General features: G+C 34.8%; 1 protein-coding gene across 1 annotated transcript in view; it reads left to right on the forward strand.

Moving 5' to 3' along the window:
- The window catches only part of USH2A (usherin), a 795,293-nt gene that overhangs the window by 55,752 nt on the left and 717,839 nt on the right, over positions 1–21,702 (forward strand). Inside the window, exon 4 of the mRNA XM_012506628.2 lies at positions 2,282–2,414. Coding sequence (XP_012362082.2) covers positions 2,282–2,414 — 133 coding nt within the window. The remainder of the gene's footprint in view (positions 1–2,281; positions 2,415–21,702) is intronic.

Genomic DNA, 21,702 nt, shown 5'->3' on the forward strand with positions numbered 1-21,702 from the left:
AAAGCCTAAGAATTATTACCTTTATTAGACCAGTGACACTGAGCTTTAGCCATACATTTCTAACTTCTGTCCCTCTACAGAGACAATTTTCTTTTCTTAAATAAACTGTCATGCTAGTGTTAATATATTGTTGGCTCTCTCATGCTCTGAGAATACTGCTGATATAAAACATGTATATGTTAGATTGGTAATAGTATCTTTAGTGTAGCTGACTAGAACAAATGTGTTTCCCTCATGGCTGTGCTAATGTGATAAAGGAAAATTGGCTGTTCATCAGCTTTTGGCTGGGTAAAGACAGTAGAGATGGAACCACATTCTTTTTTATGCATTAATACCACCGAGAACTTTTCACTAGTTATATTTCATGTGCCTGCATGTTGTGAAAAGATGTTGTAAAACATGAGATAATGCTACAAATAACAAAGTAGAAAAGCCTGTATCTTTTATAATGATAACAGTCAAACACCAAATGACAGTAACAGGCTGTAAAAAATGGGATGCAAAAAAAATGCAGCCCTACTACCCAACAAAGCGGAATATATCCAGGCCCTTGAGGACTTGGTATATGACTTGAGGTATATTAAAGCTTTGTTTTAAAATTAAATCAAATGCAACACTAGATCAATGGATTTAAGAAAGAACATGGTTTAAATGAAAGTAGGGTGGTTAGAATGGAGAAAAGCCATTGTGGGTAACTTTTTGAAAAAATCCATATTACCAAGTAATTATTGGATTAACTTCCTGTTTTTTTGTTTTGTTTTGTTTTGCTTGTTTTTTTGGGGGGGACATTGAAAAAGATTTTTAAGGCAGTAGTTCACATGATTTTAAGATGTTTGAGAATAAATGTTTATCTTCATTAATTATTGCAAGTCTCTTTAACATAAAAGCATTAAAAATATAACCAGTTTCAGGCTCACAGCAAAATTGAGTGGAAATTACACAGATCTCCCAAACACGCTGTACCCCCACGTACCCACAGCCTCCCCCTCTATTAAAGCCCTGCACCAGAGTGGTGTTATATTTGTTACAATTGTCGGACCTACAGTGATACATCATTACCACTCAAAGTCCATAGCAGAATAGCATGTTGAATGTTTTGCTATCATTTTAATTAAAATGTTAACATCCAACCTTTCCATTGCATGACCTTAAATCTCACTCTCTCCTCCCCTCTCTCAACCCCTCCCCTTTCCAGAGCCTTTTATTTGCCATTTCAGCTCCTTCCTAACTAGAGTACCAATTATTCCTTTTGCATTTAAGCTAAAAGCACTTGAACAAAAAGACTATTTGCAGAGATAAAGTTGATATCCAAACAGCTGATTAGTTTATTTAGAAGTGTATGCAATTAAAAATTTTGTGCAGGTATCTATGGGAGTTTTCCATAAAAATTTGATAGCATTGGCTATTCTGGGCTCCTGTCACATAAACAAAAATCCCATAGCTTTTTAATCATGTAATCCAAGAGTTATCAAACTACAACCTGTGGGTCAAATTGTCTGGCCACCTGTTTTTATAAACAAAGTTTTATTTGGACACAGCCATGCTCATTTGTTTATATATTGTCTGTGGATGCTTTTGCATTACAGCATTAGAGTTGGGCAGTTGTGTCAGTAACCATTTGGCCCACAGAACCAAATCATTTGACATGCAGACAAAAAAAATTCTCTAGCTATTTACAGAAAAAAATTGCTAATCCCTAATATGTGCAGTTATTAGGCTACTTGCTTGATTGATTAGTCTAGAATATGATTGGCAATTTTTTGTTACCCTACATCGGGAAAGTATATCTGAAAATCACCAACCCGATACCAGTACCCAAGACAGTAAATTCAAGAAATATTTGATCCTAGTAACTTGAATTATATCCACATGCAATTCTTTGTTGTTATATCTGGTTTTAATTATTTCTTTCCCTTGTACGCATTTTGCTCTATTTCCAAATATAGCCATAACAAATTTAATTTGTATTTAAAGAAGTAACATATAATCAAAAACCCTGTAAAAGCATGGCAATCAGAGCTGTTACATGTATGGGAGAAACTATTATATATACCTGTGAACACTCTGGGAGATATCATCACAGCATAAAATGACACTGTATAGGTTTATATCTAGATAAACACATGAAGATATCATTGAGCTATTAAAATAATGTTTTCAGTCTTCCCAGCTGAACAAAGTAAAGAAGAAAGAAAGTTACTTAATAAAAACTGCTGAAATGTGTTTAATATAAAATAAAAGTTTATGCACTTAAAATAATAATGGTGGTAATTTCTTACAGGTGCATCAGACAAAAATCAGCTTCTTTATCAATGGCGTGGAGAAGGATCATACACCTTTCGATGCAAGAACTCTGAGTGGTTCAATTACAGATTTTGCATCTGGTACTGTGCAAATAGGACAGAGTTTAAATGGTAAGTTTCTGACTTCAGAATGTTATTTATTTCATCCAATTACATTGTTCTTAAAAATGCATCAAACAAATAATATTTTAAAATATCTACGTGTATTCATCTTCTAAGGCTACCGAACAAATTATCACCAACTGGGTGGCAGATTAATAAACGTAAAATTTATTTTTTCACAGTTTTGGAAGCTGGAAGTCAGAAATTAAGGGTTCAGTGGTGTTGGTTCCTTCTGGAGGCTCTGAGTCTCTCTTCGTGGTAGCTGCTGGCAATCCTTAGTGTTGCTTTACTTGCTGCTTCCTAACTGCAATCTTGCCTCAGTCTTCATGTGGCATTCTCCTCTGAATCTTCTCCCCTTTACCTCTGTTATAAGGATGCTTGTCATTGGATTTAGGGCCCACTCACAGTCAGGAGGATCTCATCCTGAGTTCCTTAACTTAATTGTACTTGCAAAGACCATTTTTCCAAATTAAAGTCATAGTTACAGGTTCCAGGTGGATGATAGATCTTTTGGGGTCTACTATTTAACTTACTACATTTGGGAAGCTTTCAGATAGAAACTTCTTTATTCTGATTAGTTTTTAAGTAATTTCAATGTGTAATAAACTGTATTTCCTTTCTGTCTCTTTTCTGAGGGATTTGCATTTTAATGAAGAGCATTGTTAAAGTAGGACTATGAAGTATTAGATGGAACCTTGGAAATAGTATTAACATGTAATTAACTGGACTGATGTTTACATTTACTACATTAAAAATGGGCCATATAGTTTAAGAAGATATCATATACTATATATTGAATAAAAACAGAAGTTGAAATAAGAAATTATCTTGAAATATCTAGTACAATGGTCTTTAAAATGCCTACATATTAAAATAAAAATATTATTTTATATTATTATATAATATATGCTCATTATAAAAAAATCTAAACAATATGGAACTCTGTGAAATAGAAAGTATTTTCCATATTTCTATCTTCAGAGATAGATATAATTTAACTTTTTTATACTCCTACAGATTTTTAGTACATTTTTAGCTAGAGATATAGTTATAAATATATTTTTCCAAAAATAAAATTACAATACATATGCTTCCTCTGAGCCTTCTAAAAATAAATACTTCTCCTTCAAATGTTATAAACAATGTTTCATGTCAATGTATCTTCTCCTTTAGAGATATGTTCTCATTTAAAATGGCTGTATTGTATGCAATTGTATAGTTGCAATCCATGAGATTTCTTAAGCTCCTATAATGAACATTTAGTATTTTTAATGCTTCAGTGCAATTAGCAGTTATTTTATAGAAAATATTATATATCTCTACATATATTTATATATCTGTGTCTATATCTACATTTCTATTTATATATATCAACCATCAATCAATCATATACATAGACATATACATACATACATACATATGTATTTGAGCAGTTGCCTGTTTGCACGGTTCCTTAATACCCTATTTGGTGCCAACCTGCGTGAATTCATATCCCATTTCCTCACTTACTAGCTATATGGCTGGCAAGATATTTTAATGTCTCTAAAGTGTAGTCACCCCAACTTTAAAATGATGATGATGATAATATTGATATCCCATAGGGCCAATGTAAGGATCAAATAAGGCAATGTCATATAAAACATTACTGTGTTTCAAGCACCTGGCATGTATTAGATACTCAATATTTATTTGTTAAATGAATGAATGGATGAAGTGCTAAGCACAATGCCTGTATATAAATGATATTTTCTCTCTCTTGGGCATGGGGCTGGATTTTAATGTACAGCATTGTTACAGTAGGACTATACAGTAGTAGATGAAAACTGAGAAATAATATTCACATATAATTAACTTGACTATGTGGTTTATATTTTCTTACACCAAAAATTGGCCATGTAGTTTAAGAAGATAACATATATGCTATATATTTTTAAAAAAAGAATATTTACTAAACTATATTAGTAAATAATAATATTATTATTTTATTTTATTTTATTTTTTTTGAGATGGAGTTTTGCTCTTGTCACCTAGGCTGGAGTGCAGTGGTGCAATCTCGGCTCTCTGCAACCTCTGCCTCCCGGGTTCAAGCGACTCTCCTGCCTTAGCCTCCTGCATAGCTGGGATTACAGATGTGTGCCACCACGCCTAACTTTTGTATTTTTAGTAGAGATGGGGTTTCACCATGTTGGCCAGGCTGGTCTTGAACTCCTGGCCTCAGGTGATCCACCCACCTTGGCCTCTCAAAGTGTTGGAATTACTGGCATGAGCCACCTCACCCGGCCATAAATAATACTATTATTAATGTTAATATAATTATTTCCTGAAAATAAATCCATAGAAGTTGAATGGCTGGGTTGAAGTATATGGTCATTTTATATTTTAATACATATTACAGAGATTGCTCTAATGCATAATAACAGGCTACCTCCAGAAAGGTTGTGAAAATTTATAACCTCATTAAAATATATAGCCAAGTACTTGTTTCCTTAAACACTAACTAACCTTACAAATTATCCACTTTTTTTTTCACCCTTGCCATTCCTCTAAGTGAAAAATAGTGTTGAATGCTGACTTAGAATTATTTGGCCATTAATGAGTTTGAGTAGCTTTTTACATATGTCTTGATCATTTGCATTTCATTTGTGAATTCCTTATTCATACAATGTGTCCATATTTATACTCTATAATTCCTTATTTATAAAAACTCATTTATGTTAAGAATATTATGTTGTATATGTTTTCTTCAGTTTTTAGATGGCTTATGAACTTTGTGGTCTAGATATTTTAAAGAAATCTTTTAAGATTTAAACAAAATAAAACATGTATGCAAGATAGTGCATAAATATAAAAGGTATAGCTTGATGAGGTTTTTAATATTTATATACACCTGTGTAACTCTCATTTAGAAAAAGTTGTAGAACATTTCCAGAATCTCAGAGTCCCCTCATGAACATCCACTGTAAAGGTGAAAACAGAATAGCATCAATGTAGCTCTCTATAACCATAGATTAATGTTGCCTATTCTTGAACTATCCTACAAATAAAATCATGAAGTAGGTACTCTTGTGTTCTTTTCGCTTAGCATTATGCCAATGAGATTTTTCCATAGTGTTTGCAGTTATATCTTTGGCTTCAGGAAATACTTCTGAAAAGTCTTCCAAAGTGGGTGTCTCAACAAGCAATATTTGAAGATTTCAGTTGTTCCACATCCTTACCAACTCTTAATAGTGCCAGATGTTATCATTCTTTGCCATTCTGGTAGCCATGTAGTGCATTTCCTGATCATTAGTGATACTGAGATCTTTTCATGTGCTTATTTACCAAGTGAATATGATTTTTTTGTGAAGCCTTTTGCCAATTCTTATTTGGACAGTTTGTATTTTTCTTAATAATTTATAGGAGGTCTTCAGTATTTTGAATATGAGTTCTTTGACAAATACCTGATAGCAAATATGGTCTTCTGGGCTAAGGCTTACAGTCTCATTCTCTTGATGGTATTTGTTGATAAGCAGAGCTTCTTAATTTTAATGAGTCTAATTTAGTCATTGTTTTATACTTAATACTTTTGGTGTTCTGTTTAGACTATTTTTGCAAACCCTGATATCATGAAGATATCCTCCTACAGTTTATTCAGGAAGCTTTATTATTTTACTTTTCAAATTTTGGTCTATGTTCTATCTGGAATAGATTTTTTGAGATTATATAAGGTAGGGGTCAAAATTTTTTTCCCACCTGAATGCATAATTAACCTAGAAAACCTTGCCTCTTGAAACAAATCATTGTTTCTACCATTCTGCAGTGGTAACGTTGTTGTGAATCAGGTCTCTGTATATGTGAAGATAGGTTTGTTTCTGAACTTTCTATTCTGCCCCAATGATCTGTCTGTCTGTCTATACTTGGGCCAAAATATTTAGTTTTAATTACTGTAGCTTCATACATGTCTTCATATCTACTGGTTCTCCAACTTTTTTTCTTTTAAGATCGCCTTGGCTATTATATACGAATTTTAGAAACAGCTTTTCAATTTTCATAAAAAATTCTGTTGAGGTTTAGATTACTAATTTGTATTTGGGAGAATGGGCATCTAAACAATATCAAGTATCCAGCCCATAAATTAATATATTCCTTGATTTCTCCGGGCAATGTTTTTAGTTGTCTGTATAGAGGTCTCACTCCTATTTGTTAGACTTGTTCAAACATATTCATTGGTTTTCCTTTTTAATAGACTGTATTTTTTAGAGCAATTTTAGAGTCACAGAAAAATTGAGTGGAAAGTATAGAGAGTTCCAGTATACTCTCTGCTCCTACACGCGCACAGCCTTCCCCATTGTCAATATCCCTCACCAGAGTGGTATATGGTATATTTGTTACAATTGATGAACCTACATTGACACATCATTATCACCCACAGCCCATAGTTTATATTAGAGTTCACTCTTGGTGTTGTGCAATGACAAGTATCCACTACTCCAGTATCCTACAGAGTAGTTTCACTCCCTAAAAATCTTCCGTGTTCCTCATATTCATCTTTTTCTCTATCCTAACCCCTAGCAATCACTGATCTTTTCACTGTCTCTGTATTTTCACCTTTTCCAGAATATCATATAGTTGGAATAAAAAATCATGTGTCCTCAGATTGGCTTGTTTCACTGAGTAATATGCATGTAAGATTTCTCTATGTCTTTCATGGCTTGGTGGTTCATATCTTCTTAGTACTAAATAATATTCCATGGTTAGATATAGCATAGTTGATTTATTCATTCACCTACTGAAGGACATCTTGGTTGCTTCCAAGTTTTGGCAATTATGAGTAAAGTTGCTATAAACATCAGTGTGTAGGTTTTTGTGTGAACATAAGTTTTCAACTTATAAATACCAAAGAGCGCAATTACTGGATCGTATGGTAAGATATGTTTAGTTTTGTAAGAAACTGTAAAATTGTCTTCCAAAATGACTATATCATTTTACATTCCCATCAGCAATGAAAGAGAGTTCCTGTTGCCCCACAGCCTCACTAGCATTTGGTATTGTCAGTGTTCTGGCTTTTTGGCCTGTTGGTTTTCATGCAATTATACTTAGTATTGTTTTTGAACTTCATTTGCTAATTTTGTTACTATTGCATTAAAATATAATTAGTTTTTATATTTACCTATGTTCAGTGACCTTGCCAAACTCATTATTAATTCTAATAGGTACACAATCCTATCATTTGCACATATCAGGAACTCAACTCTTTTTGAATGTTTGTAATAAATGTATATAAAGGACATGCCATAAATATCTCCTGTAGATAATTTTGTATGATGCACTTATTAATTCTGAAATAATATAAAATGTTAGTTTTGTTTTTCTGTATGACCTGAGTTATTAGACCAATGTCTAGTTTTAAAAAAGAAGGTATATATTTTTGATATTCAAAACACTGTGGTTAAATTGCCAAGCTCTGGTTTAAATATAACCCAGGTGGGCCGGCGCGGTGGCTCACGCTTGTAATCCCAGCACATTGGGAGGCCGAGGCGGGTGGATCACGAGGTCAGGAGATCAACACCATGGTGAAACCCCGTCTCTACTAAAAATACAAAAAAAGTAGCCGGGCGTGGTGGCAGGCGCCCGTAGTCTCAGCTACTCGGAGAGGCTGAGGCAGGAGAATGGCGTGAACCCGGGAGGCGGAGTTTGCAGTGAGCCGAGATTGCGCCACTGCACTCCAGCCTGGGCGACAGAGCGAGACTCCGTCTCAAAAAAAAAAAAAAAAAAAAAAAAAAAAAAATATATATATATATATATATATATAACCCAGGTCTACTTCTTTGATCAAAATGTTCACTCCCTTTAAATCTGGTTTCTAATCTATTAAATGGTGTTTTAGTATATAATTCATAGGAATCTTATAAGAATTATGTGAGATATATATGTTTAGAATATAAATTGCTTGTTGTATAGTAAATGTGCATTAAGTGGTAACTATTTTTAAACTCTTTGAACGTCTATTTTCTTATTGTGAAACAATAAGATAGGGATAACACTATCTTTCCATATGATTGTTGTACCAATCAAAAGAGAAAATATGAAGACTGTATTACTTTAGTTTGTGTATGCTCTTAGATCAAGCTAAACTCATGCGAAGAAGCAATATTTTAAGGAACTTATATATTTAGGAACTTGGTTTGAGTAATTAGTATATTGCATAATTTTATAAAATACTCTGCGTGAAGAATTTTTAAATAACACATTAAATCTTGTGAGCCTTATTTCAATATTTAATCCCCATTAGTACTTCTAAAAGTGTTTTATTGCACCAAATGTTGCTCAAAGTATTTGATAGTGCCATAAATTAGTCTACTATGCACTGCAGGGTTAAAATGGCTTGCTTCTATTCTACTTCAGTATACTAAATGTTGGATTAATGCTTCAAAAGAACAGTGTGAACTGAAGATGATATTTTTAAACTGTGTAGAAATAAATTTCACTCCTGATTAGAAAACATGTAACAGGAAACCGGTTTATTTCAAATATTATTTAGTTCTTGTTACAACTTTCTCCTTTACGTTCTGGACATCTAAGAGCTACAGAAAGAAAAGAATGTTTTAAATAATTTTTATCTTTATTCTATCAATTTATATGTACAGTCGTACCTACTGTATCTTTTCTCTAATTAGAGATGGCATATAGACTGGCTCATTACTTCTGCCTAATGAGCCAGGCTCCATGCCACCTCTCTAATCAGAAAAGAGATAGGTACAGAATGTTCCTATGGACTTATTATAAATCATTTTCTTTCTCTCGCTTGCTCCTTTTTTTAATCAAAAAATTAAGTCACTGTCCTCCATACTTTTGTCCATATCCAAGATGGTTTCATTCAAAAGAGGTAATTGTGCAAGCGATTACTGAGCTGAATTAAAGGTGCTCTCATGCAGTGCCAGGCCGGCTGTCTCTGCTTTGGAACAGACACTGCCTCAAACACAAGCACATCAAATGAAGGCCTATAGCAGATCAAGAAGGATCTTTTCTGTCTTTCTCTGATTAGGTTTGATTTGGTTCTCTGTTTCTGCACCCAGAAAGTAACAATGAGTGTTGGCTACTACAGAGCTTTTTCTCTGAGTCTTATCTCTAGCATAACTCTCTAGAAAAATGTGTTGCCAGGGACACTTTCTGTTACTGCAGGACTTGTCTTTGCTTTCCCTGGAAAATTAATCAATGGACCAAATGCATGCTTTTTACTGAACCCTCATCTGTCCTTATTAATGGTATAATCTGATTTCATCAGGCTGAATTTTATGTATACAAATAGAAACACCTTAGACCATCTATATCAACCAAAGTGCAATGGCTCCTTTTTAGAACATTTTCTTTTAGTTGTAAATTTATTTTAGTGCTTCCAATTGGATATATAACGTAGAGCACTTGTGTTAGCAGATATGTAGTTATGAGGAGTCACCAGTGTCATCGTGGTAATAAACCATACTAGCTCTCCAAATTTTGGATTTAAAATTACAGAACTACATGAATCAAAACTTTTCCAAGTTATTTCTGAACTCATTTATCAACAGAGTCCTAGTTGCCGATTAAAGGTGAGAATTTCTACATTATACGTTCAAATGTGCTTAGCACTTTCTGAAGAAGATCATTGGTCATTAAGGAATCAATAAATATTTGTTGAGTGTCTGTTAAAGCGAATATGCAGGGAAGAAAAGGATCATTATCTAAAGCTAACTCCTACTTGCCTTCCTTTCTGTGTTTTCAACGTTGTGTGTCTTAGCCCATATGCTTGTACTTGATTCTAAAGTTGGAATGCTACTTCTAATTTCTACCAGTTTCCCATGGGTTCACATTTCTAACCTCTGCTAGATACACAAACTCCATTTTAGTTCAGCTGAAATCATGCTAATTTTTTTCAGAGAGAATTATTTTTGGGAATTAGATAAAAAGAAAAAAAACTTAGAAAGTATTGAAAGTGACCAAGAGAATGGAATGGAAGAAGAGTATAGGAATACAGTATATAGATAGAAAGGAGTTTACTTAAAGTTAGTTTCAGAACATTGCAGAGAAGGTATCTAGCAGTATTATCAGACAAGTTATGTTGTATATTTAAAAAGATGTTAATGTAGCTCTCACAACCATACTAAGTAAAAACTGCTGAGTAATTAAAATTTGAATGCAAAATATGCAATCATAAGGTAGTAGAGGAAAATGAAGGCAAGTGTTTCTATAATTCTAGCATATTAAGGACCTTTATTAGCACGATACCATGTCCAGAAACACTAAAGGAAAATATTGAAACATCTGACTAATAAACTGGGAATTTAAAACTCAAACAATGATTATCATTTTGTACTTGATAGTTTGGCAAGGACTAGAAAAGCGATTATACCGGTGTTGGAAATAGTTTGGGGTAACCTGGCAAACTATCAAAAGTAAAAATGTGAAAGCTACTTAATCCAGGATTTCTACTTCCAGGACACTCTCTCAAGAATATAATTAGATAAAGACTTAAATACATACTCAAAATGTTCATCGTAGAATTATTTAAAGTAACAAATAACTGAAATCAGTTAAAAACTTCAAAAAGGAATTGAATTAATAAATTATAATTCATGCCTACTGTGGAATAGTATACACCATCCAGAGGAATGAAATATGTCTCTTTCTATGTACATGGCAATGGGTTCATGATGTGTTATTACATGAAACAAACAAGATTGTATAGTACAAAATTCTATAAATTTAATGTATATGTTATAAACATACATATATATATTAAAGGTCTGGAAGGAAATATGCCAAAATGTTCTTCAGAATGTTAGTAATGGTAATCTCTATGAGTGGGATTGCAAATAATTCCTTTTAAATTTCTTTTTGTGCAATTTTTTTCAGTAAACTATAATTTTATAATAAGAATTAAAAATATTTTCCAATTTTGGACAAAATAATAAATGGAAGCATTTTCAGAACAGATTTATTCTATGAATGTAACAAGTTCAGCCAGAGATGCCTAATTTGTATAGCATAGAGGGCAGTCTTGAAAATGTTAGTCATTTAAATTCTGTACTTGTCACATGGATTCAGGAAACACAAGCATTCATTAGACATTTAACTCATTGTACATACAATTATTATTACTATAATAATTTGTGCCTGAGAAGCAAAGCATGAGATTTAGAATCAGACAGATTTGCGTTTGAATACTAGTTCTGCTTCTTAACCGCCAAGTGACTTTGGCAAAGAATATAACTTCTCAATCCAATTTCCTTATGTTTTCTCATTTATAAAATGTGTTTTATATACATACTTTTCAGGGTGATCAGAGAGCTTATCAATAATACATGTTTGATTCATGTTAGGTATTCAATAAAATTTCGCTATCATAAATATTATTGTTAATTTAGTTATTGTTTAAGTTTATTCACTGTGATACTTAAGTATTTTAAAATAATGGCCATGACCATATTTAATTTTTTTTCGCTGAAAATCAAAATTTACTTAGGGTGAGGGAGAAAAAAAAGTCCATTTTAGATTTATTATATAGCAGATATTTTAAAATTCTGTGTTTTGTCTATGTAAACCCCACAAAATAACTTCTCTCTCCTTTTAAAGATCTGTCGTTTCTAGTGTTCTTCAATGTTTCCTGTTCATCCTCACTTCCACCTGAAGTTATTTCTTCTTAACCCAAAAAACCTCCCTTTTCATTGCTTGTAGCTCAGCCTGCTGAAGCAAATTCTCTCAGCTTCTGTAAAAATGTCTTTCCTTTTGCAGGATATTTTCATTTGATATAGAATTCTACATTGATTATTGTTACTTCTTTTAGAACTTTAAAGATGTTGTTTCATTGTCTTCTTGCCTTCATTGTTTCTGGTGAGATATCAGCCACTATTTATATAAATGTTTTCTTGTATACCATATGTATGTTTGTTTGTTTCTTTCTTTCTTTTTGAAGCAGAGTCCTTCACTCTGTCAACCCAGGCTGGAGTGCAGTGGTGCGAGCTTGGCTCACTGCAACCTCCGCCTCCTGGGTTCAAGTGATTCTTATGCCTCAGCCTCCCGAGTAGCTGAGATTACAGGTATATGCCACCATGCCAATTTTTGTATTTTTAGTAGAGGCCGTGTTTCACCATGTTGGCCAGGCTGGTCTCGAACTCCTGACCTCAGATGATCCACCCTCAGCCTCCCAAAGTGCTGGGATTACAAGTGTGAGCCACCACGCCTGGCCTATATATTGTTTTCCACTTGATGCTGTTAAGATTTTATTTTTATCTTTCATGTTATCAGTTTATGATATGCCTAGGCATGATTTTCATTATATTTGTCCTTCTCGAGGTTTGCTTAAATTCTTGGATATGTAAGTTGGTGTTTTCATTACATCTGGAAGTTCTGATAGTTGTATCTTCAAACTTTTCTTTCTTTTTTTCCTTTTTTTGCTTCCTTTTCTTTCTTCTGTAATAAGACTCTAGTTAGATTTATGTTAGAGCACTAGATAGTGTCCCATAGATATTGGGTACACTTTTGTTTGTTCCTTTGTTTTCATTTTCCCCACTCTTTTTTTGTGTTTCAGTTTGGATACTTTCTATTTGACTTGTCTTTATTTCACTGGTCAATTTCTCTTTTGTGTCTAGGCTGCTGCTAAGCCCATCTAGAAAACTGTTGATTTCTAAATTATACTTTTCATTTCAAGTATTTTCATTTGGCTGTTTTGTAGACTTCATCCATTGGCTCAAATTCACCCATCTATTTGCATGCATTATTCACTATCACCCCTAGATCTTTTAGCATTTATATTATAGGTATTTTCAAATCCCTATTTGATCATTCCAACATCTGGGTCATGTCTGCATCTCCTTCTATTGACTCTTTCCTCTCTTTACAAAGGGCCACATTGTGTTGATTTCACATGTGTCTTAAATGTTTTTATTGTATGATAAACACTTTGTGTAAATGAATGAAAGAGGTGGAAGTACATCATATTTTTTTGTGTTTTTCCCTTTACAAGGAAGAGCATTGCTGGTTTTATGAGACATTTTGAATGGGGGTGGGCAGTAGGAAAGAAAAAATATCAAACTGATTTGAAGTTGATCTGTATGTGGGCTTTACTACAGTTTTAATATTATTTAGCTCACTACTGGTTTCAGATATCTGTGGACAGAATTGAAAATAGTTAGACACGTGTGGTGGGGCCTCCTTAGAATTCTAATCTGCCATTCTGGCCTCTGTATGGCTGCTTCCTTCTTACTCCTTCTATGCCTGAATCCTCTATTTCTTACCTCTGAGCTAAGTATGAGAGCAGCCCTGGGTCTCGTCCAATGAGTTATATGTCCAGTAAATGTTTGTATTTCCTATAAAAGGCTTATTACTTTCTAGAATTTAATTCATTTAGTTTTTTTGTGTGTGCTCTACATTTTGATGGGTTAAAAAATAATGACTTTAGGGCTTATCTGGCTTGTTTTGGTTGTTAGATTGACAGCAAAGTGATGGTCCCTTACAACTTTTTACATTTAAAGCAGATGTTGAACTACTGTAACAACATCTAATTTATACCTTTTTTTTTTCTTTGGCACAAGTCTGTCTATACTTAACTCTCCAACCCTCTAAATTGTTTCAGCTATGGCTGGTCACTGACTCTGAACAAAAAAGGTGCATATTACTTGGCCCCAAAGATTATTTTGGTAGAATTCAGGCATTGACGTTTTAATTACCTCCTCTAATTTTTCATGGGGATTTTCAGCTTTTGTGGGCCCTAATTTTATCTCTGACTCTTAACTTTTATATCGGTTTCTTCGGTTTGCCTGAAATCTGTTTACTGCTAATATTTAAAACTGAAACATGTTTTTTTATAAATCTAGCAATTGGATCTTGTTTCACTAATGATCATGTGGCATCGTTTAATCTCAGTGCCCCCAGCAGCTCTGTTTGTTCAGTTTGTATAGCGCCTGCATCTCTTGTGTTTCTTTTTCTGTCAGATACATAATCATATTGATTAGTGTATACCCTTTATACCCTGAGTCCAAAAATTCCTCATCCCTCAGGGGATCTTCATATGATTTAACAACTTTCCACTATCTCTCACTTTTTGATGTGGTCTATTCCCTCCTTACTCAACTTAAGTTTCATGGTCAGTTATTATAACCACTTCTTTTCATGGAACTGGACTTCCCTGCCTTTTTTTCTTCACTTCTGCTATGATCTTGGCACTACCACAGCATAGGTTAAGTATACCCAAAGAGGACGACTCTTCCCACCTTAAACTCATGACCATGAACTTCCTATGTTTCCTGATGCTGCCCTGTAATCATTCCATATTTCCCTCATTCATTCACTTTCCTGTCTTATGCCAACTATTTATACATTTTCCTTTCTCCTTATTCTGATCGTCAGTGATTATATTACCTCCAATTTTACTATAAAAATTAACAAAAAGAATAAAGGAGCTTCTATAAATTTCCACTGCTATATTTATCCACCACTGGCATACAGTCTATTAATAGATGTGACCAAGAATATTCTTGCCTCATTTTTCCCCAGTTTACTCCTGTATTGTAAAATTTTCTTGTATTAATGGAACATTTTCAAGAGAATGAAGGCATGTTGTTATTTTTCCATGAAAAATTATTCTTGACCCTCCCCCATTTCTTCCACTAGCCATTGTTTTATTTATTTGCTCCCCTTTTAGCAAAACTTCACCAAAGTATATTCAACCATAGGAGCCTTTAATTCTTCTTTTCAAATTCCACCATCTACAGTCAGACTTTAGCTCATGACTGCACTTAAGGTACACTTGTCAAATCTCTACTCACCTTCACATTATAAATCTAATAGTTAACTTCAAGTCTTTATCTTTTTGACCTATTAACATCATTTAATGGAGTTGATCACTCCTTCCTCCTTGGTATACGTTATTCACTTGGCATCTGACACTCCATCATCTCTCTGAGTTTCTAGTTGCTGCGTCTCTGTTTGATTTACTGGTTCCTCTTCATCTACTTGACATCTTAGTATTGGTACCCCAAGCCTTAAGACTTCACTCTGCTCCCATGTCTATAGACACTCACTCCCTTAAAGGTCACCTCCAGTCTTATAGCTTTAAATGTCATCTAAGTGACTTGACCTCCAAATATAAATCTCCCCACCCAGGCCTCTTTCCTCAACTCCAGACTACTCTGTTACATGTATCAAACTACCCAAAGTCTCCATTTGAATGTTTAATTTACGTTTCAATCTTAAACTTACTTTTTTTCAAAATGGAACTGGTTTTCTTAAGATCTCTCACTTTGATCCATATACTACTTCTTCCATGGTCTTCCTCATCACAAGTGAAGGCAATTTCATTTTTCCACTAAGACAGAGAAAAAGAACTAGAGTCATCCTTGTCGATTCTCTTTATCTCATATTCAACATTTTTTTTTGTTTCGCAAAATCTTGTTGGTGTTAGCATCAAAATATATCCAGATTTTGAATCCTTCTTAGCACTTCCACTAGAATCATCCCAGTTCAAGTCATGGTTGCTGCTTTGCCTGGATTACAGCATTGTCTTTTAACTACTTCCACCCTGGAACTCCACTTTATTCTCAACACAGCAGCCATAATTGTTCTGTTAAATATCAGTCAAGCATATTACTTTTCTGCTCAAAATGCTCTATTGTTTCTCCATTTTACCAGAGTGAAAACCACCATTCTTACTATAACCTACAAGACCTAACTGAGCTTACTGCAGTTACTTCTCTGGCTTTATTTCTTACATTTGTTTATTTTGTTCTCCTTGCTTTACACAAATTGGCCTCCTTGCCGATTTTTGACTATGTGAGGTGCGCTTCTGCCTTGAAACCATTGGCTATTCTTTCAACCTGGAACTTTTCACCTCCTGATATCCATCAGGCTGACTCCCTTACCTGATTAGGTCTGCTCAATACCAGTTTCTTAAATACACCTTTCTTATCACCCTATTTACATCTGCAAACACCAACTCCCCACTTTGGGTCTCATTATGTTGCTCTATTCTTTTCCATAGCACTTAGCATCTTTAATGTATTATAGGGTTGACTTATTTTTGTTGAATGTATCTGTTTTTCCCTCTAGAATATAAAAGAGAAAGCAAGATATTTTTTATTTACATTACTCACTGATATATCCTAGGAGCCAGAAGATTGCCTATGACATGGTAGCTACTCAATACATATTTTCCAAGTAAATGAATGGATGGGCAGCTTCCATGCAGCATTAAGCCTGTGGGTGTGCAGAATGCAAGAGTTGAGGCTTGGGAGCCTCTGCCTAGATTTCAGAGGATGTACAGAAAAGCCTGGGTGTCCAGGCAGTAGCCTGCTGCAGGGGCGTAGCCCTCATGGTCCTAGAACCTCTATTAGAGCAGTGAAAAGGGGAAATGTGGTGTTGGAGTCCCCACAGAGTCCCCTCTAGGACATTGCCTTGTGGAACTGTGAGAAGAGGGCCACCATACTCCAGAACCCAGAATGATAGCCACTGGCAGCTTTCACCCTCAGCAAGGAAAAACTGCAGGCACTCAGTGCCAGCATATGAGAGTAGCCACTGGAGCTAAGCCCTGCAAAGTCATAGGGGTAGAGCTTTCCAAGGCCTTGGGAGCTCACTCCTCCCACCAGTGTGCCCTGGATATGAGACGTGGAGTCAAAGGAGATTATTTTGGAGTCATTAAAATTTGATGACTGCCCTTTTGGGTTTCAGATTTGCATGGGGGCTGTAGCCTCTTTTGTTTGGCTGATTTATCCCATTTGGAATGGAAATATTTACCCAATGCTTGTATCTGAATTATACTTTGGAGGTAAATAACTGGGTTTTGATTTTACAGGCTCTTAGGTAGAAGGGAACTGCCTTGTCTCAGATGAGACTTTGGACTTTGGAGTTAATGCTGGAATGAATTAAGACTTTGGGAGACTGTTGGGAATGGATAACTATATTTTGCAACATGAAAAGGACATGAAATTTGGGAGGGGCCAGAGGCAGAATGACATGGTTTGGATCTGTGTCCCCATGTATGTTCAGTTGTAATCCCCAGGGTGGTGGTGATGCCTTGTAGGAGATGATTGGATTCTGGAGGTGGATTTTTCGTGAATGATTTATCGTGATAGTGAATGAGTTCTCACAAGATCTGGTTATTTTAAAGTGTGTGGCACCTCCTCCCACTTTGCTCCTGCTTGCCACATGTGACGTACCTGCTTCTCCTTCACCTTCTGCCATTACTGTGGGCTTCCTGAGGCCTCTCCAGAAGCCAAACAGATATTAGCACTGTCCTTCCTATAAAGCCTGCAGAAATATGAGTCAACTAACCTTCTTTTCTTTCTAAATTACCCAGCCTCAGGTATTTCTTTATAGCAATGCAAGAATAGACTAATACATTATCCTTTGTTACTGATGTCTAAAAATCTTTTTTTAAAAAATTAAAAGCAAGTATATTAAGACAGTAAAGGAATAAAAAAAGGCTACTCCATAGGCAGAGCAGCCCCAAGGACTGCTGGTTGCCCATTTTTATGGTTGTTTCTTGATTATATGCTGAACAAGGGGTGGATTATTTGTTAGTTTTCCCTGAAAGGGGTGGGCAATTCCCAGAATTGAGGATTCCTCCCCATTTTAGACCATATATGGTAACTTCCTGATGTTGACATGGCATTTGTAAACTGTCATGGTACTGATGGGAGGGTATCAGTAAGGACAACCAGAGGTCACTCTTACTGCCATCTTGGTTTTTGTGGGTTTTAGCTGGCTTCTTTACTGCAATCTGTTTTATCAGCAAGGTCTTTATGACCTGTGTCTTGTGCCAACCTCCTATCTCATCCTGTGACTTAGGATGCCTTACCCTCTTGAGAATGCAGCCCAGTAGGCCTCAGCCTTATTTTACAGAGCCCCTATTCAAGATGGAGTTGCTCTGGTTCAAAAGCCCCTGAAAATTCCCCCCTCCCTTTTACAAGAAAGCTCTTAATCTTAAGAGTTGTAGAGGGATGAAGATCCATCTTTTCTAACTTCTTCAAGCTGAATAGGGGTGATGATATTCCTGCCTAACAATTAGGGTCTCTTGTCTTTGGGATAGAGAGGAACTCAATCAGAAAGTGTCGGTATGTCAAGGTCCGTTCAGAATGCTTGAGTTCTGACAAAAGTTGATACCTGGAAGATTAATAAGTATTTAATTTAAGAAAACATTCAGTAAGCTTATCCTACACAAAGAGTATAACAGCAATACATTCCACAGCAGTAAAGCAAAATAAATAAAATTATCACAACCAAACTAAATTAGAAGACTTTCCATTAACTGGGCAATTGTTGGAACCAAGCTGATATGGGGTTGCTAGTAAATCCCAGTATGTGCCCAGAATTAGAATATTGATTCAGATTTTGCCATTGCCCATTCATTTTGTTTCTTTTGAATCATAGTCAGAGATCACTAGGTGGTTCACAGAAATAAGCAAAGTCTGTCTAAATTACAGAAAAAAAACCTTAAACACAACTAATGAGACTAGACTCTAATAACAGGTCTGCCATAATTTTTGAAGCAATTCTTTTTTCTTTCCAGTCTCTCATTTTTACTAAAGACAAATTATAATAGAATCGATTTACGAGCAAAAATGAGCTTTAGTCTTATACTTGGCCTTATTACTTGTATAAAATGCTAAAAAATAATTATTTTTCACATAGGGTTTTAAAATTGGCTTTGATGGAACTTCGTTCCATAAAAAGGAATCTCAGATAAGACCTTTTTAAAGCTGAGCCCAGCCCTGGGTTTGTACAATCAAATACCTATGAGTTGGGTTAATTCCTTTACTCTTGAGGTCCTAAGACATCTTGAGGCTCCTGAGTCTGTCAGAAAGTGACATTCTTTACTTATCACAGGTCAGGAAGCCTGTACAGGGCATGTGTAAACAAAGAATGGAACCAGTTTTCCCAAGGGGTTTTTATTGGCTTTATAAGTCAAGATTGATTCCTTAAAGGAAAGCACACCATTCCAGTGAAAGTCTTGGTAAAATAACAAATTTTTCCAATTGTGTCCTGTTACAAAATAAAACAGATGCTTATTGCACTTATGCAAATATCTATTGTCATAAGTTAGGAATACTCACAAATAGTTTCCAAATTCTGAAGAAATTAGAGAGAAACAAATACGCTCGAAATTTTGTTCACAGGAGTAAAATTTACTCAATTGTTAAAAAGCTGTAAAGAGCTTAAAAGTTGCTTTGGCTCTGATAGCAAAACAAAGGATCAGCAACATTTTAAGCAAAAAGTTTTAAAAGATTACTTCAGCTATTATTCAGCCCATGCAGTTAACTCTTGTTCAGCTTGATATTCATGAACATTTCAGCTCTCCATCAGTACTGAAAGTTTTATCCTCTCTTCTAATGTCACAATCTTCAAAGTTATTAGAAACGTGCATTCAAGAGCACCTGTCAAAATCCTATAGCTGACTCTAAACTTACTTTTTAAAGAGGATTAAAACAAGTCAACAACTTTCTATGGATGACAAAAAGTTTTAGAACAGCAATTATTAAAGCCACAATTGATAAAGAAATTTTGATTAGTTCTGTGGCATTCAATGATTTTACTGACAATTATAACTATTACTGATAATGTACACTAAGTCATATCAGAATTACAGGACTTTCCCATAATTTTGGAACATAAACCAATAACATATTTATACAAATACAGTCCAAAGAAAGCAAAGACCATTTCATATTTTTCTATGCTTCCTGTACGATATTTATACCAAATAACCTGAATATGCCATTTTGGACTTTAAGCACCTAATAGCTAAGAGATTAGTTAGGTCAGAAGAAGACATACTTTATAATTTTATTTTGGAAAGCTTGTCAAATATTAAAGGTTTAAAACACTGGATATCACAAAATATAATTCCAGGTCATCATAAGTCATTCATTTAGCCAAAATAATAACTCAAAAATATTTAAAAGGGAAAAACCTTTACTCATCAATAGAGGGAAGACTTAGATCTCCAAACCATCTGTCTCTTTTCTTTCCTTTCCTATGTAAGATTTCTTTTTTAAAAACAACCTCTTTGCATAGTTTGGAATATGGCTAATTCCACATGTCCCCAGGCCTTATCTAGAATCTAAAGTCTCCAAAGTAGGTAAATTGAACAATTTTCAAAAGTCAAAGAAGCAGTTTCTGACCTTAAAGCATTTAGTAAGCTTAATATGTGACCTGCCTAATTTAGACCAAATGTCTTTATTTTATCAATAATTTTTAAAGCTGTTTTTATTTCCCAAACATTCCTAAAGTCACATGAACTAAAAGGGATTACACTTTTTACTTTTCTGACAAAATATTTGATTTAGACACTTATTATTTTTAAACCAATTAATCAAAGCTCTTTTATATCATATATGCATCACATATAAATACACAGACAGAAAAAGATCCAGTAAGATTATTCATTTTCCAGTTTCTTAACTGGATTACTGGCTTCAGGGTGGAGCCTTAGAGGAACAGAGCCAGGAATGCATGCAGTTTCTAAAGCCTAATAAGCAGGCACAGCTGGAAGGCAAACTAGATCTTCAGAAATTAAGGGTTCCATTTTAATACCAGATTCTGGATCCCAAAAAGAGGGATTTAGCCCATCTCCCATGGGAGTCTTACCTCTCAGTGGGGAGTGGGGGCATTTCCATAACTTCTAAGTGACCAATGGCATGCTTCTCTGATCCAAATGTACAAAGAGCCAAGTATTCCATAACTGCCATTAGCCATTCTCAAAAGTTTATTTCCTACCTAGTTATTGCACACCAAAGCTCTTTCATAATGTAAAGTGATTTCTGATACCCCCCAAAGTAAAAAACATCAGATAATGCCATGCAAAACACAAGACAGCCTTAGATTTTGAGAGGGATCTATCCATTTCCAATTCCTGGGGTTTCATGAGGAAAACAGATGTTTTTTCCCAAAATGGGCTCTGTGGTGCTCTGTTTTTCCCGAGGAGTCCCAGGCTGTTAGAACTTAAATGTCTGCTTTTAAGTAAGCTGACTTTTAATGGTACTGCTGTTTTTAAAAAGTCCTTTTAAATTTCTTATTACCTGACTTTAGCCAGGCAAAACTGTCAATAATTCTGGCTTTTGAACTTTATCAAAGGTAACCTCCCAGGTGTTCAGAGAAAGGAAAATTCAAGACAGACCATTGAGGGGAAGAGAATCAACAAATGTTCATGCACATATCAAACCAGAAAGGACTCATTCCCTAAGCTGGGAATTGAACCCCGAACCTGGGTCACCATTGTGAAAAGAAAGCCTTAGCTACTGAGTTACTCACTGGGCAGTTTCCATTGCTCTTCCCAGAAGGAGTCTAG

Source organism: Nomascus leucogenys, chromosome 5 (genome assembly GCF_006542625.1).
Source record: "Nomascus leucogenys isolate Asia chromosome 5, Asia_NLE_v1, whole genome shotgun sequence".
NCBI classification, from domain to species: domain Eukaryota; kingdom Metazoa; phylum Chordata; class Mammalia; order Primates; family Hylobatidae; genus Nomascus; species Nomascus leucogenys.